General features: G+C 53.0%; 6 protein-coding genes across 6 annotated transcripts; 2 read left to right on the plus strand and 4 right to left on the minus strand.

Annotated features, from left to right (window-relative positions):
• Positions 1-43: 43 nt before the first annotated feature.
• On the minus strand, positions 44-1,448 carry BDZ83DRAFT_755473 (CoA-transferase family III domain-containing protein; the record flags this gene model as incomplete). The annotated part of the gene is made up of 3 exons (XM_060514618.1): positions 44-813; positions 887-1,098; positions 1,177-1,448. 3 exons carry the CDS (start codon positions 1,446-1,448, stop codon positions 44-46), a joined length of 1,254 nt encoding a protein of 417 aa, XP_060361147.1.
• Positions 1,449-3,609: 2,161 nt separating this feature from the next.
• Positions 3,610-5,189, plus strand: BDZ83DRAFT_586009 (Na/H antiporter; the record flags this gene model as incomplete). Its single annotated transcript, XM_060505904.1, has 3 exons — positions 3,610-3,724; positions 3,860-5,025; positions 5,100-5,189. 3 exons carry the CDS (start codon positions 3,610-3,612, stop codon positions 5,187-5,189), a joined length of 1,371 nt encoding a protein of 456 aa, XP_060361148.1.
• A 351-nt stretch (positions 5,190-5,540) lies between these two features.
• BDZ83DRAFT_632923 (cation transport protein-domain-containing protein) lies at positions 5,541-8,369 on the minus strand. The gene is made up of 2 exons (XM_060509002.1): positions 6,486-8,369; positions 5,541-6,413 (listed from the first exon to the last, which is right to left on the minus strand). Exons 1-2 carry the CDS (start codon positions 7,993-7,995, stop codon positions 5,593-5,595), a joined length of 2,331 nt encoding a protein of 776 aa, XP_060361149.1. The 5' UTR covers positions 7,996-8,369; the 3' UTR covers positions 5,541-5,592.
• Positions 8,370-8,414: 45 nt separating this feature from the next.
• BDZ83DRAFT_632927 (MGS207 protein) lies at positions 8,415-10,011 on the minus strand. The gene is made up of 3 exons (XM_060509003.1): positions 9,776-10,011; positions 9,398-9,680; positions 8,415-9,318 (listed from the first exon to the last, which is right to left on the minus strand). Exons 1-3 carry the CDS (start codon positions 9,926-9,928, stop codon positions 8,531-8,533), a joined length of 1,224 nt encoding a protein of 407 aa, XP_060361150.1. The 5' UTR covers positions 9,929-10,011; the 3' UTR covers positions 8,415-8,530.
• Positions 10,012-10,533: 522 nt separating this feature from the next.
• On the plus strand, positions 10,534-12,176 carry BDZ83DRAFT_586056 (fluconazole resistance protein; the record flags this gene model as incomplete). The annotated part of the gene is made up of 4 exons (XM_060505910.1): positions 10,534-10,691; positions 10,764-11,220; positions 11,282-11,857; positions 11,922-12,176. The coding sequence occupies 4 exons, from the start codon at positions 10,534-10,536 to the stop codon at positions 12,174-12,176; spliced, it is 1,446 nt and encodes a 481-aa protein (XP_060361151.1).
• A 183-nt stretch (positions 12,177-12,359) lies between these two features.
• Positions 12,360-13,653, minus strand: BDZ83DRAFT_655041 (biotin synthase; the record flags this gene model as incomplete). The annotated part of the gene is made up of 2 exons (XM_060510773.1): positions 12,360-13,277; positions 13,342-13,653. 2 exons carry the CDS (start codon positions 13,651-13,653, stop codon positions 12,360-12,362), a joined length of 1,230 nt encoding a protein of 409 aa, XP_060361152.1.
• Positions 13,654-14,462: the final 809 nt, after the last annotated feature.

The following is a 14,462-nucleotide window of genomic DNA, read 5'->3' on the forward strand; positions in this document are numbered from 1 at the left end:
CCCATCGCCTTTCCATACTCTAATGAGACACCACAGCACTTGATCACTTGTTAGTCAAATATCCAAAAATCCTCTTTGGAAATTTGTCACTCACAGCGTCACTGATTTGCTGCCATCCACCACGCCCCTGCCAGGGTCCATGCCATCCGTAACAATTCTCACGGACGTGGATGATTCCACGCTGGCGATCCTTCACCAGCTCCAGAACCTCCTTGCGGCCGAAACCATGCTTCTCCATGGCGCCAGGGCGGTATCCATCAACAACGACATCAGCATCCCTGATCAACGCCCTCAGCTTATCCTTGTCTTCATCCTTTGTAAGATCCAAATGACAATTCCACTTGCCCCAGTTGAGATCCTGGTGTAGAGACGACATGTCCGTAATCTTATCCGAGGTGACACGCATAACGCTCGCGCCCATCTCCGCTAGATCGCGTGAGATGAGCGGTGCGGCGATGATTCGGGTCAGGTCCACGATCTTGAGGCCGGCAAGGGGCCTCTTGGCCGACGAGGGCAGGCTCGAGTTTTCGGGCCACCAAGACGCGGGCTGCGTAGAGCCTTCAGCTTTTGCGATCTCGTAGAGCCCGACGTTGCTGTTTGCTTTGCCGTGCTCGCTTGCAAAGTACTCGTCAGACGACCACGCGACCGTGCCAGATTGTCGGGCCTTGTCGTTAAGTAGAGTGTCCAGGTCTTTGGAGTCCATTTCGGCGATGACCTTTTGGGTTCTCTCAAAGACTGATTCATAGGTGTCATCCGCTGGACCATCTTCGGGCAAACCCAGAGCTTTGAGGATGGGGTCGGGGTTTATGCCGCCTACAGTACTTAGCCAGATGCGAGGGCCTAGACGACCTATGGTTGGGTTCGCTCGAGTGGAGGAGTGTCTTACCGTGAAGTTGGTAATACCGTCCATCCTTCGTCTTGTGAATGTTCGTCACCAGGGCACGATGCAAGCTTGCGGCGGTCCTATGCTTATCTGTTTCCGGGAACATCTTCATGGCCTCGGGCACAAAGTTCATAAGCGCCATGGGCGTGAACTTGCCATCCTTCCCGATGAGCTGAGCAATGAGAGGCGAAAAGTAGAACAAGCTTGCATGGTCACTAGTAATTGTATGAGCTATCTTGTCATCATAGCTACTAGGAGGCTGCTACGCGACTGTTGGAAATGGAATTACTTACGTGTTGATGGTGACATCCGTTGGCTCTGTGTTGTACTTTTTGAGAATCAGCCGGTTGAGCATGGTTGCCTCCAAGGCCTTCAGAGCCGAGATGCTTTCGGCGAAGCGCCAATTGATTGGAACGCTCGGCTTGCTTGAGCCCTCGAATTTGACATGTTGGCTGAGATATTTGAGGTCACCGGGAAGATCCTTCATCAAGGGGTTGTTCAGAATGCCGTGTTGGAAAACCGCCTCCGCCTCCTGTGGCACAGAATATTCTCCTCTCGAGCCCATGATTAATAGCCTTGATGGCTCTCTGTTTTCGCTTGAGTTGGAATGAGAAACGTGATATAAGTATCAAAAAATAATCCTCAAACGGGGAGAGATGAAAGGCGCGTGCGAAGAGCGCGTCTTTTCAGGGTCTTCGCCCAAATCTTATACCGAAACTCACATTTGCCCACGACATCTTTCGAGTGTCAAATCAATCTTGTTGTTGATCTTCGGGCAGTTGTAAGTCCCCGCAATCCTGCCAGTGCGCTCTGTCGTTAAGTTGGCGCCGCTGCCAGTGGGCGTCAGACCTCGTCTCATCGGAATCTGTGGTGGAGCGGCATGTGAGAGGCGTTTCGCCGCCGATGCATCTCATCTTCGGCATACTTATCAAACATCTTCTGATAGTCGGTCTGCAATTTCGTTAGTCAGGACTGCTTGAAAAGAGTCGTTGTTGGTGTTATCCTCTTCGTACTTCAATATGAAGGATGTAAGATGTGGGTTTCAGCGTTACATGCATCTGCTCTGCCAAGATGTAGAAGGCCATTTCCGACAGATAAACGTCACTTCTGATTAAAGGGAATGTTCAATGAAGCCAAGACGACTGAAACTGCATGCCAAAGTCAGTAGACATATCAGACAGCTGTCACGTAGGCTCGATGTTCAAAGCAATGACGCTTGAAGAAATTCATTCAATCAGTGAGACTTGACGAGATGATGCTGCCAGCTTTTATCATGAAGTAGTTCATGACCAAAATGAAAGTAAGATTCAATGAAATTGAATAAGAAGTAGACTCCTCCTCGTGCGTATGGAGAACACGGCCAATATCTCATCATCTCATCACACTGTCTTCGGGGTTGTTGTCGCGATGAAAGCTGTATGAAGCAAGAATGCGGTAGCCTAAGTCTTGCGTAGCGTTGGTTGGCGTTCAGAGGTGGGCCGGCCCTCATTGTTGTTGTTGATAACTTGGACCATCCTATGGGATACCTAGGCAAAGTTGATTACCGCGTAGTGAGTCGACAATTGCCTCTTGGAGGCTTGTTATAGGCTTCTCAGGTGAGTTTATTGAGCTCACTCGTGGGTGAGCACTGGGTAGAGGATATTGTTTCTTCTGCCAGTACCGTTGCGAGTCGGCGAGCTCTCGGAATTTCGAGCCATGGTACTATGTCTCGCCGAGCCCATATTATCAGTGCAGAGTAGGCCTTCGAAAGTTGTCCGACTGGGGTGCGGATTGAAACCTACAGCGGGGAATGCGGAGAGAGGCCGGGGGAGAGAGGCCGGGGTAGTTCGCCGCTGGAGTTCTTCAACGGTGATGACGGCACTAGTTTACAGCGCTTGAGTGGACGAGAACAAGGTCCAAAAAGGCATCGATAGAGCCAGGGAAAACAAGAGATTGGCGGCACATGGAGCGCATGACTCTGCCCCGCAGTCTCAAATAGCCGCGGCCGTATCAAGCAGATTCGAGATGGGATTGTCAGAAAAGACGGTCAGGCGGTCTTCGCGGTAGCTCTGAAAGTCGAGAGAACCCTGCATGAGCCCTTCAAAATGTAGGGGACCATGGACAGGCCTGATCATGGATGGTCAATGGCAGGGGGGCACATGTCTGCGAGAAGGGGGTCAGGATGACTTGGCTTTAGCGGGCACTGCCGACATGGGCTAAAGGCTAAGCCTCCATGGCCTTGAAATGCCTCATCCTACCTGGTGGGTGAGTCGGTGACAGGTAGAGTGTAAAATGAGAGCAGAAGATCGGGACTAGTATAGAAACAGATGAGCGGGCTTCGATCGGTGGCCTCCTTCGTCCTGTCTTGCGGGCGCTCGCGGGAGAAAACAAACGGCTGCCCGACTTAACGTAACGAAGGAGTATTGATATCCGATAGCCGTGGATGTCTTTTCCACTTGTTTTGTATTTCCAGATTTGATTCTTCATGCATCCAAGTTAATCTGCCCTTGCCATACGCTCTCCCTCTTACTTTTGTGAGTGTTGGTGTAGTTGGTTCAAGGCACGTTTCCGTTGTCGAAGTCGAGTTGATAACCGCAGCAGCATCCCGCCTGGTCCCGTAACGTGAGGCATTTCCGTTTCATGTCGCAGCCGAAGAACACTCAACCCCTTCTTCATCCCAAGGCGTCGAGACCCAAAGGCGAGGCATCCAGTCGGAGCTGCTTGCTTGCAGCACATTGAGAGGCATTATGGACCTCTCAATCACGAATTTCAATGTGGTGATTAGCGTGCTCGGCGGATGGCTCGTCTTATTCGGCACTTTTTCGTATCTCATCAAAGAGAACCTGTATCTTTCTGAAGCCCGTAAGTGAACCGTAGCCTTCTCAAACCTGTTGCTTCTTCATTTGCTTCTTCCCCCCCTATTCAGGCTCTGCTCTTTTGGCACAAATGTAACAAGGCACTTCGAACTAGGTAGCTAACCAATCCTACTGCCAAAAGTCGTCTCCCTCCTCGGAGGCGTAACCTTCACCCACGTCGCCAAGCTCCTCAAGCCCGGCGAGTACGCCGTCTCCGAAGATGCCGTCGCATCCGTGACCCTCGACTTCAGCCGCCTGGTTCTCGGCGTCCAGCTCGTCCTCGCCGGCGTGCAGCTGCCGAGCCGCTACCTCCGCACAGAGTGGAAGTCCCTCTGCCTCCTCCTCGGACCCGGCATGATAGGCATGTGGACCTGCACCAGCGCCGTCGTCTGGCTCATCGTCCCGGGCCTGCCCCTCGTCCACGCTCTCGCCATCGCGGCCTGCATCACCCCGACCGACCCGGTTCTCTCCACCACGATTGTCAAAGGCCGTTTTGCCGAGGAGAATGTTCCCGAGGACCTGCAGCAGATCATTGTTGCGGAGTCCGGAGCGAATGATGGCCTCGGGTACCCCTTTCTCTTCCTCGCGCTCTACCTCATCAAGTACACCGAGAGCGACGGCAACCCAGCCTCGAGCGAAGGCGGTTTCGGTGCCGCGCTGAGCCTCTTCTTCGGCCAGACGTGCGTCTACGTCGTGCTCATGAGCGTCTTCTACGGCTGGGTCGTCGGCCTGCTCGCGCAGAGACTCCTTCACTGGGCCGAGCGACGCAAGTACGTCGAGCGGGAATGCTTCCTCCTCTTCCCCATCGGCATGGCCATCTTCATTCTCGGTACGTGCGGTATGGTCGGCAGTGACGACGTGCTGGCGTGCTTCATCGCGGGCAACGTCTTCACTTGGAACGACTGGTTCCGTCTCGAGACGGTCGAGGATCCCGTGCAGCCCGCCGTCGACATGATGCTCAACATGGCCATCTTCATGTGGCTGGGCGCTGTGTGTCCGTGGGAGAGCTTCTGGAACTCTGAGCTGATTAGTCCGGGTCGTCTGGTCGCGCTGGGCGTTCTCGTCTTGCTGTTGAGACGTCTTCCAGTGATACTGGGCTTGCACCGCTACATCCGCCAGATCCGGGGTCCACGACAGGCTCTTTTCGTTGGTTACTTTGGCCCCATTGGTGTTTCTGCCATCTTCTATCTTTACGTCGGTCTTGAGTTCCTCGAGACTCTGACGGATGACGACGGCCAGCGAGCGGACGCGAAGCAGCTGGGCGAGACCATGCTTGTCACCATCTGGTTCCTGATCATCTGCAGCATTGTGAGTGACATCACGTTTCGAGAGTCCCTGACATCTGGATCTCTATTTGAAGCCGGCGTACTGACGGTGTCTAGGTGGTTCATGGTGTAAGCGTGCCCATCGCCAAGCTCGGAAAATCGACGTACGAGCGTTTCTTCCCTCGCAGCGTTTCTTTGCCTGCGTGATAGACCAATGTCAAGTAACTGTGGTAACCTCGAGATGAGGCATACTATCTTGCTTCTCAGTCCCTGCAAAGTTGCTTTTGCTATTCATTTCGATTTCATGTTTCTCGTTTCTCTTTTGGCGCATCGCATTACATCTCGTCTAGTGCATCAGGGTGGCTGGCGCATTTGGTCTCTGCATGAATTACCGTATCGCATATTCTTCGTTGGTTGCCTTATTTGGGGCCAGCATTCATGTTCCCGATCAGTCTATCTTTTATCCTGCACCTTCGCCTAGCGTTAACATTGTAGATCCCAATTAGAGCACTTTCAAGTGTGGATAGCATCAATCTTCGGGCTGATAATAATGGAATGATTCTCTTTAACATGTCTAACAACCATACCTCGGGGCAATCTACATGTACTTCTACCGTTCCAATTCGATGGTCCTACTTCTCCGTATCTGATGGTCCTCCTCTTCGTACCGATGGAGCTGCCGTCCTGGAAGTCGCACTGCATGATCCAGCGCGACTGGTAGCCCTCGATGCCTGCCACGCAACATGACCAGACATAGAACAAGCTTGCTTCCGACGTGCCAGGCACCGCAGAAGCTGTACGCGTCAGTTGGTATGCCGACTGATATTCCCACCGTACCGTATGCCGAGACAACCTCGAATATGATGTTAAAAACCGAAAACGTCACGGGATCCTGGATGAATTTTGACGTCTCGATGATGGTGATTATCAAAACAGCTAGTACTAACCACCAAAGGTCATGGGCAAGCTGTCCGCGTATCTGGTGGCTGATGAAACTGACGCGGCTCTCTCCCTGCTCGGCGCCGCCCTGGCCGAGTCCCGGTCCTTTTGGTGGCACAACGCCAACACCGTGAAAGGTCATGAAGGTGCTCTTGAATGCCCGGCGGGCTTCGACGACCGGACCCGAACGGCTAAGTCGACGTGCTAAGACAGAAGGTCGAGCAGAAGCTGCGCCAATGCTAGTAGTGCGTGCCAATGTTGGAGGTCGACTACCTATAGGGAGCAGGGGATCGGCCACCTCAGGGTCGGTCTCGGATGCGGTGTCTATGTCGTCGCTGTATATTCCGAGCGATCGCTCCTCGTATATGTTGGAATGGCGCATGGTGATGACAACGGGGTATACCGAGATGTACATCATTATAACATAGAGAAGCTGTAGGCCGATGAACAGGCCCGAGATCGGGACAACGTAGAAGCCTCCGGAGCGCACAGCTAGCCGATATGTCAGCCAGTCTTTCCGCTGAACATCATGAACTTCCAGGGGAGAACGAGTAAAAAGCTTACCTAGTGCTTGAAAGAGACCATTGAGCACCCGATAACCTGTGGGTATTTTCTCAATGACAGAGTTTCCAATGTTGAGAACCTCAAAGGCTACCCAGTCCACAGAGTTGAGGGAAATCAGCATGAATAAAAGCCACCAAGAGGGCCGAGAAGGGAAGAGATTGGTGTAGACACGACGAGGGTATTTTAGGATAAACTCCAGGGTAGCTTTGAGGTCGATGAAGGCGTCTTCTCGCGTGGTCAAGTTTAGGAGGCGGAGAGAGGACCAGATGATGAGACGAAGGAAGAGGGGGTACGCGGTGTTTCCTGCCAAGATCGAAAGACCCATTGTGATGAGAACGTACGGCGCCTGTTGGAAAGGGATCATGTTGGCGTCCAACAGCGACATGCCCGAGTTATTGAAGGCAGAAACAGCGTTGAAGATACCAAGCCACCACGGATTGATACCGTTAGCCCTCGCGGTATCGGGCATGTAGTTATTCATCCAAGCTCCAAGGGCAAGGGATGCCAGAACCTGCCACAGGAAGAAATAGGTTGGTACCAACATGGCTAGGACCTTGAGAGCACGATATTCGCAGCCGCCGAGATGATCGCGTTCATCGCTGCTTAGATCATGGAATTGGCCATGGCGACTAGCTGAACGGTGTTTCAACAAGTCTCGCGCGTCTGCGTCGACACTAGTCGGGTCTACTGAGGCATTGCAGGGCCTTCTCAATGGGCGCGCCGTTCCATTAGTGTTGCCGGGAAGAGAGACTCCCGTTGACGTGGCTTGGTTGTCGGCGACATTGGGGTGCGGTGTATCGTCAAAGGTGATGTGGCCCGGTGCCTGCGAGTCCGTCACCTCCTGGGTGTCTTGAGGCGCATCCTCAGGTGCATCCTGGAGTGTGGACTGGCGGCGGTCTTTGGGTGAGGCCTCTGCAGCATCCGCTGGTTCGTCGTCTGCCCGAGATTCGCCCTTCTCCGAGTCGCCAGCTTTTGTGGCGTTGAAAGACTGGCCTGAAGGAGGAGGAGGAGGTTGAGGAGGGGCTGCCTGGGTTTTGCCAAAGGAGAAGGCCATTTGCAGCCGAGGCAAATCGAGAGGCAAGCGCGGCAAACCTAGCGATATGGTACTACCCTGGCGACTGAGTTTACGCGCACGCTCGGCTCGGACGATCTCGTCGAAGCGCTTCTCAAAGACATGTTTACGGGCCAAGACTGTCCAGATGGAGACCCAAATCGTGCTGCCCAAGAGTAGTAGGATGAACAGGAGTGTTTGTTGCCACGTCGTCAGTTGGCTGAGGTTGACGGTATTGAGGCCTGCCTCGGTCATGGCAGACACAACGAGGAAGAGGCTATCGGTGTAGCTGACCGAGAACGCTGGATCGGACGACCCCCAGAAGATGACGGACGTGATGAGACAGACGAGGATGAAGTAGGCATAGTGAATGGTGATGAAGTTTAGGGGCGGTAAATAGCGACGCAAGCGACCCGAGAAGCGCGCGAGCCACCGCTCGAGAGAGCTGATAGAACTCATGCGAGGTTTTCTAGAGACTTGGTGAGGTTGTCGATGATATTGAATCGAGGTACATAGGATGCATTAGGGAGAGGATGGCCATGATCATTGTTGATGCCGTTGTGCCGACAGGACGTCGATGGCGACGGCGACGGCGACAGCGTCAGATGACGGCACTCGACTGCGCGCTAGACGTACCTGGTCCCCTAAACCAAGTACGTACATTGTTGTGATTGATGTGCCCTGTTTCGCGCTATTTGAGACGGGCGGTGCAGTGGTAAGAAAGAGAGAGACAAGGTCCAGCAGTCGGGCTTGCTCACTTGCAATTAGACTTCAACGGGCGCACCTCCTCATGTGGATTGAGCTTACCTCATCTCACTCTTCCTCAGTCATTCATCTCACTTCACTTCACTTCACTTCACTTCACTCACTCATCTCTCACTTGAAACACTCAGTCTTATTCGGCCATACCGCTCAGATATTCATGGTATCTGACCATTTGCTACAAATTCGTTGCTTAACTGCCGTAAAGGACGCTGAGCCTGATGAGAAGTAACTAAGCAACACCCGTAAGCCCAAAGGCAGCCTCGACACCGACACCATATCCTCCCCACCCGTTAAACTTATTCACAAACACGTCGGCAGCTCGTTGATACAGTCCGCCTGAAGCCCCCCAAGTCTCTTCAACCGCCTTCATGCCTCTGACGACCTTCGGAAAGTGCACGTCAGTCATCCACTTGCTGTTCAATGAGTTCTTGAAGATCGTGTCCCACTTAGGTGTATCGCTACCCTTTGACAACCCTTCGTCATCCCAGTTGAGGCCGGGTCGAAGCTGTGCGATGTACACCATCATCGTATATAGACCGTATTGTAGCATCACCGAGACCTTTTGCTCATGCGACCAGAGGGGTAAGAGGACGCGCAAAGCATGGGCGAAGGTCAGAATGTGAGCCACGAAGAAATCGAACATGCCCTCCTCATTATTACGCGTTTCCATGAACAGCTCGACCGCCATCTTGGCACAGTCTCCGAGCTGCGCGTCTGGGTCCTCGACAACCCACGCGTGCCAGTGTTCAATTATTTCAGACTTGAATCTGCCGAAGAGGGTGAAAAGATTCACGAATCCCGGGGAATCGACGTAGCCATCGAATCTCTTGTCGGCACGGATACGACCCAAGACTTCCTTGATGCTTTTGGTCTTGTAAGTCGACGTGTCTGGCGGAAGGTTATCCAGAATCTCGTGAGTCGGATCGTACTCCGTGCAGCCCATGCTCAAGGCTTCCGTGGCGACTTTTTCGTCATCAAATTCGTATGCGTAGGCAAGATGAATGAAAGGGTGCCCGACTGCGATGATGAAAGATTAGTCAAATCCTGATTCATCACCAGACGTGATGAGACGCAGCCTATAGAACGGAAGACTTACGTCCTCCAGAGAACCCGTTGATAATCGGCTCCGGTCCAGCCCAGGCATATTCTTCTACAACCTTCTTCCAGTCCCCGCCATTTTTGGCAACTTCGCCATCAAAGAATACGGCATAGGCCGCAGTGTATGGCTTCTGTCCAAGAAACTTCCTCCAGTTGGATGTGGTGATCTCCTCATGCGTGATCCGTTTATCTTCAAGCTCGACTAGGTGAGGTGATTCGACGTCGAAAATATGCTGTAATTGAGAGTCTGTTGCGCCGAGAAGATAAGATGACCCAAGAGCCTGTCACATGTGACGTGATTATATCAGCCCCTATCCCAATGAATACCCAGACATGAGTAAGTAGTAGGTGCGCATCACGCACGAGGAATACTCACATGTGGCATATGGTTGTGCAAAATCAGTCGAGGGTCTCGAAGAATGGCGTGCTCATTATGGTTTCGGTTTAGCAGCTTCTTGAGCTTCACTGATGTAGGATCGCTCTGTTCCGACAGTCGGTGAGGAGCGACCTTCTCAAGCTTGATCGACATGGTGAAACCTCTAAATTTAGAGAAATGCGATTTAGATTTGAATTATCAACAGTGATGTGCTCGTTAGCAAAAACGACCGGCATATGCTGCTCGACTTTCAAGACGGTCATTTTATACTTGGTATAACGTTCAGCTAATAGTATCCACAGCGGCAACGGCCCGGACAACTAGTCGCCCGTTTCCAATATCCATCATCCGATTGGAGTCTCTTCATGGGGGACACGGTATTTGAATTATGCCCGCAATCAAAGAAGCGAATAAGCTTAAGGGGTGGGATTCGGAAAGCGATGGTAAACCGATGGGGTGCGGCAAACGGACATCGCCATGACCGAGCTCTTCACCATAGAGTCGGCGCCACTCCGGAAATCTTCAAAAGGTCCGAGACTCCGACGACATGCTTCGGCACAGTGAGGCCCTGAGGATGAACCGAGAACGCCGTCAGCCAAATTCGGAACGTTATGCCAAATCAGCTATGGAGGTATAGTCGTGTCTCGGTTCATTCGAAAATCGGATAGGTCCCCCCATTCGTTCGTGAGTCTGACAGATATGAGTCTAAGAAGGCAAGTATGGGCGAACAGATGATTCAGCCCAGAAAAGACACTAGCATGGTTCCTAGTGATGCCACAGACGACAGCGATACTGCAATGGTGAATTCTAACTTAGTTGACTGGGATGGACCAGGCGATCCAGAAAATCCGATGAATTGGTCAAAGAGCAAGAAGGCTCTATTCATCGCAACACTTGGGTACATCTCAACCCTCAGGTATGACCCGTTTCACCTTATGAGCACAAAGGTACACAGAATGACTGCACTGGTACTAAGAAATACTCGCAGCCCTCTAGCGTCATCGATTGCGGCCCCGGGAATCGCTTCCATCAAGTCAGATTTCAACGTCACGGACACGTACGTCGGGGCGTTCATGATATCAGGATTTCTCATCGGCTACTGCTGCGGCCCATTAGTTATTGCACCGCTTTCAGAGATGTACGGTCGTTATGTTCTATACAACGCTGGCAGTCTCTTATTTCTCATTTTCAACGTCGCATGCTCCGTGGCACCCAACTCGGGCCGCATGATTGCGTTTCGCATCTTTGCTGGCATAGGCGGATCTGCCCCGTTGACACTTGGGGCTGCGTCGCTGGCAGACACAGTTCCGAGAGAGAAAAGAGGAGTTGCCATGATGGTCTGGACTCTGGGGCCGATGGTGGGCCCAACCATTGGGCCCATTGCAGGAGGGTATTTATCAGAAACGATAGGATGGCGATGGTCTTTTCGAGTGGTGTCTGTTGCGGTGAGTTGGTCTCTTAGTCATCGCTTCGTGTTCTTTCATCACAGCTAACATGACTTTCAAGGCTGGCGTAGCTGCCATTGGCACGGCATTCTGCATGCCAGAATCCTACGCCCTCACACTTCTCGAGCGAAAGGCACGACGACTTCGCCTACAGACCGGAAACCCACACCTCGAATCTGTTCAAGCCCCCCACCGCAAGCCAAAAGACCTCTTCATGTTCTCTATTCTTCGACCGGCGAAGATGATGTTTCTCTCGCCTATCGTCTTCTGCCTTTCAGTTTATATGGCCATCCTCTACGGCTACCTCTACCTGCTTTTCACAACCTTCCCCCAGGTTTTCAAGCAACAGTATGGATTCTCTCAAGGGTCAGCGGGATTGGCGTACATCGGCATCGGTGTAGGCTCAGTGATCGGACTCCTATTTTCTGGCCTAGTGTCAGACAGACTTGTGCTGAAGTTGTCACTCAGAAATGGCGGGCAGTTTCAACCGGAATATCGTCTGCCTCCCATGCTTATTGGCGCTATCCTGGTCCCCATAGGACTGTTCTGGTATGGCTGGACTACAGAAAAACAGCTTCAATGGATGCTACCTATCATGGGAACAGCCATCCTAGGATGTGGGATTGTTATAGTCCTGGTAAGAACCTGCATCTGCCTAAGTATGTAACTGTGTCATCAATCCTGACGTGTGTATCTTGAAGATGTCGATCTCGACTTATCTTGTTGACGCATTTACGACATACGCTGCATCAGCCATGGCAGCCAGCACAGTCACCAGGTCATTGTTAGGCGCATTCTTGCCCCTGGCTGGTGACCGGTTGTACCAGAGCCTAGGGCTCGGATGGGGAAACTCACTCCTCGGCTTCATCGCTTTTGCCATGATCCCAATCCCCTTAGTTTTCTACAAATACGGTCAAGTCATCAGGCAAATGAAACTCTTCAAGACTGAGTTCTAGGTGGGAAGAACGCGCATACAGAGGCTTTGAGTCGAACGATGGAAAAGGGGTATTGAGTCATGTATCTCTAAGCTAGAGTATGGACATCTCGTCAAAGGTCCTTAGTTTTTGAGGAACATGTTTCGAAACCCCCCACATCAAGCCCATGATGGTGTAAAATCTTTTTTCTTACTGCGTTTATCTTTAGATCTCAATCTCGGCCATCGGAGCTGGCGACTTGTGGTGGCTCTTCATCGGTGTCAGACCCCAGCGGCCAAACATGGCATTATCCTCGTCCCAGCTGTTGCAGTCCGTCGTCAACATCTTTTCGCCTGTGAAGATGGCGTTGGCTCCCGCCATGAAGCACATGGCCTGCTTCTCCTCCGACATGGTCTTCCTTCCGGCGGCAATACGGATAATGGTCGCCGGCATAAGAAGGCGGGCGGTCGCAATGGTCCGCAGCATGCTTGAGAACTGGATAGGTGTGCGGTCACCCAGCGGCGTACCCTTGATCGGCACAAGGGCGTTGACAGGAAAACTCTCGGGGTGGGAAGGGAGCGTGGAGACGGTGTGCAGCAGACCAACGCGGTCGTCGGATGACTCGCCAAGCCCAAGGATGCCGCCGGAGCAAACGTTGATACCGGCGTCGCGAACATGGCTCAGGGTCTTGAGGCGCTCGTCGTAGCTGCGCGTCGAGATGACGGACGGGTAGAACTCGCGGCTGGTGTCGACGTTGTGGTTATAGGCAGTCAGCCCGGCTTCCTTGAGCTCCTTGGCCTGTTCTGAGTCAATCATGCCGAGGGTGACGCAGACCTCCATGTCCATTGCCCGCACGCCCGTGACCATGGCCTTGATGTTCTTTAAGCTGTTCTTGCGGCCGCGCATATCGCGCCACGCGGCGCCCATGCAGAAACGCGTGCTGCCGTTCTCCTTTGCGGTGCGAGCCGCGGCAAGGACCGACTCGACGCTCTCGACCTTTTTGGCCTTGAGGCCGGTGCCGTCTTGGTATCTGGTTGACTGGGCGCAGTAGGAGCAGTCTTCGGTGCAGCCGCCGGTCTTGATGTTCATGAGCGTGCAGAGTTGGACTTCGGAAGGGTTGTGGAAACGACGGTGGATGGAGCCCTGGTCAACGATATCTCGTTAGCAACATACGAGATGATGATGACGACGGTCTGGAGAAACATACAGCTTGGAAAGCCAACTCCATCAGAGGTTGGTAGTAAATGGCAGAGATCTCCTCTCTTGTCCAGTCATGTCGAACAGTGGTTGCGCTGGCGGCCTTTTGCAGGATCTTCTTGGCCTCAATGGCACGCTGTGCGGCCTTCAGCTCGGCATCGTTGACCGGTGTGGGAGGCGGGGGAGCGGGTGCCACGCCGACAGCTTCCGCGACGGAGGACATGCATGCTCGTGATACAACAGGGAGCTGCTTGGAGGTGAATTGTGATGAGAGAGATGTCCGTCCAAGGCCTCGCAAGGCAGCAGTCCTGGCAACAGCCATTGCGTTGGCCTTCATGTTTGTTGATTTGGGATGTCTGATCCGAGTACCTTGATGATGAAGGTAGGTTCTGGCGCTCGGCAAGGGATGTTAGTCTGCAGGCTGGAATCACCAATTGACTTTCTCAACGCCTCGAACGTAAGTTCAGGGTCCAGTCGTCAGAGGACAGCAGGTATTCGCCAGTTCCTAGGATGAACGAAGCACAGGTCTTGAAGGACGGCAAGGTAAGCTGTCAAACAGCTCGGGCACACAAGAGAATGAGGGGTGAGGGGTTTTGAAGCTTCAGGGTTCCCTCCCGCCTCACCACCTCGGGAATCGGTCGAGCGATGATAGCTCCCCTGGCCAACACGGTCCGGCCTGAAGCTGCTTCAGCGGCGCCATAAGCCATAACCGGCGGTTAGACACGCCTATGTGCGCATATCTGAGTCAACTTCAGGGCCAAGAGCCGGTGGGTTAACACTGCTGCACTGGCAAAGCTTCCCGCAGCTCTCGGCTAACCGGATGCGACCCCAGGATTCTTGGATTGGTGGAAAGCCTCGGTGGAGAGGTTGAGAGGGGACTAAGGGGCACAGGGAAGAGGTCATCTCGAAAAGAAACGATGCCATAGGGCGCGTTATCCCCCGCCGGGTGTAGCTACAGCGAGTGGAGCATTACGCGCGAAGCGTTGACCTCCAGTCTTCTTCTCAGAGCCCCCAACAAAACTCTCCGCGGAACGCGCGAGAATATTCCCGAGCCCCTTGGCAGACTTTGTACTCCCATGAAAGGGTTGAAAGCTTCTGAAGAATCTCCAACTTCTGCACCTTTCACTTAAC

This window comes from Colletotrichum acutatum, assembly GCF_030867785.1.
Source record: "Colletotrichum acutatum strain CBS 112980 chromosome Unknown BDZ83scaffold_102, whole genome shotgun sequence".
In the NCBI taxonomy this organism is placed as follows: Eukaryota; Fungi; Ascomycota; class Sordariomycetes; order Glomerellales; family Glomerellaceae; genus Colletotrichum; species Colletotrichum acutatum.

Coding starts and splice junctions, on each gene's coding strand:
- BDZ83DRAFT_632923 (XM_060509002.1), bottom strand. CDS start 7,995: ATGAGTTCTATCAGCTCTCTCGAGCGGTGGCTCGCGCGCTTCTCGGGT. Junction 6,414..6,485: donor TGGTCTCTTTCAAGCACTAG/GTAAGCTTTTTA, acceptor CATATCGGCTAG/CTGTGCGCTCCGGAGGCTTC.
- BDZ83DRAFT_632927 (XM_060509003.1), bottom strand. CDS start 9,928: ATGTCGATCAAGCTTGAGAAGGTCGCTCCTCACCGACTGTCGGAACAG. Junction 9,681..9,775: donor TGCACAACCATATGCCACAT/GTGAGTATTCCT, acceptor CACATGTGACAG/GCTCTTGGGTCATCTTATCT. Junction 9,319..9,397: donor CAACGGGTTCTCTGGAGGAC/GTAAGTCTTCCG, acceptor TCATCATCGCAG/TCGGGCACCCTTTCATTCAT.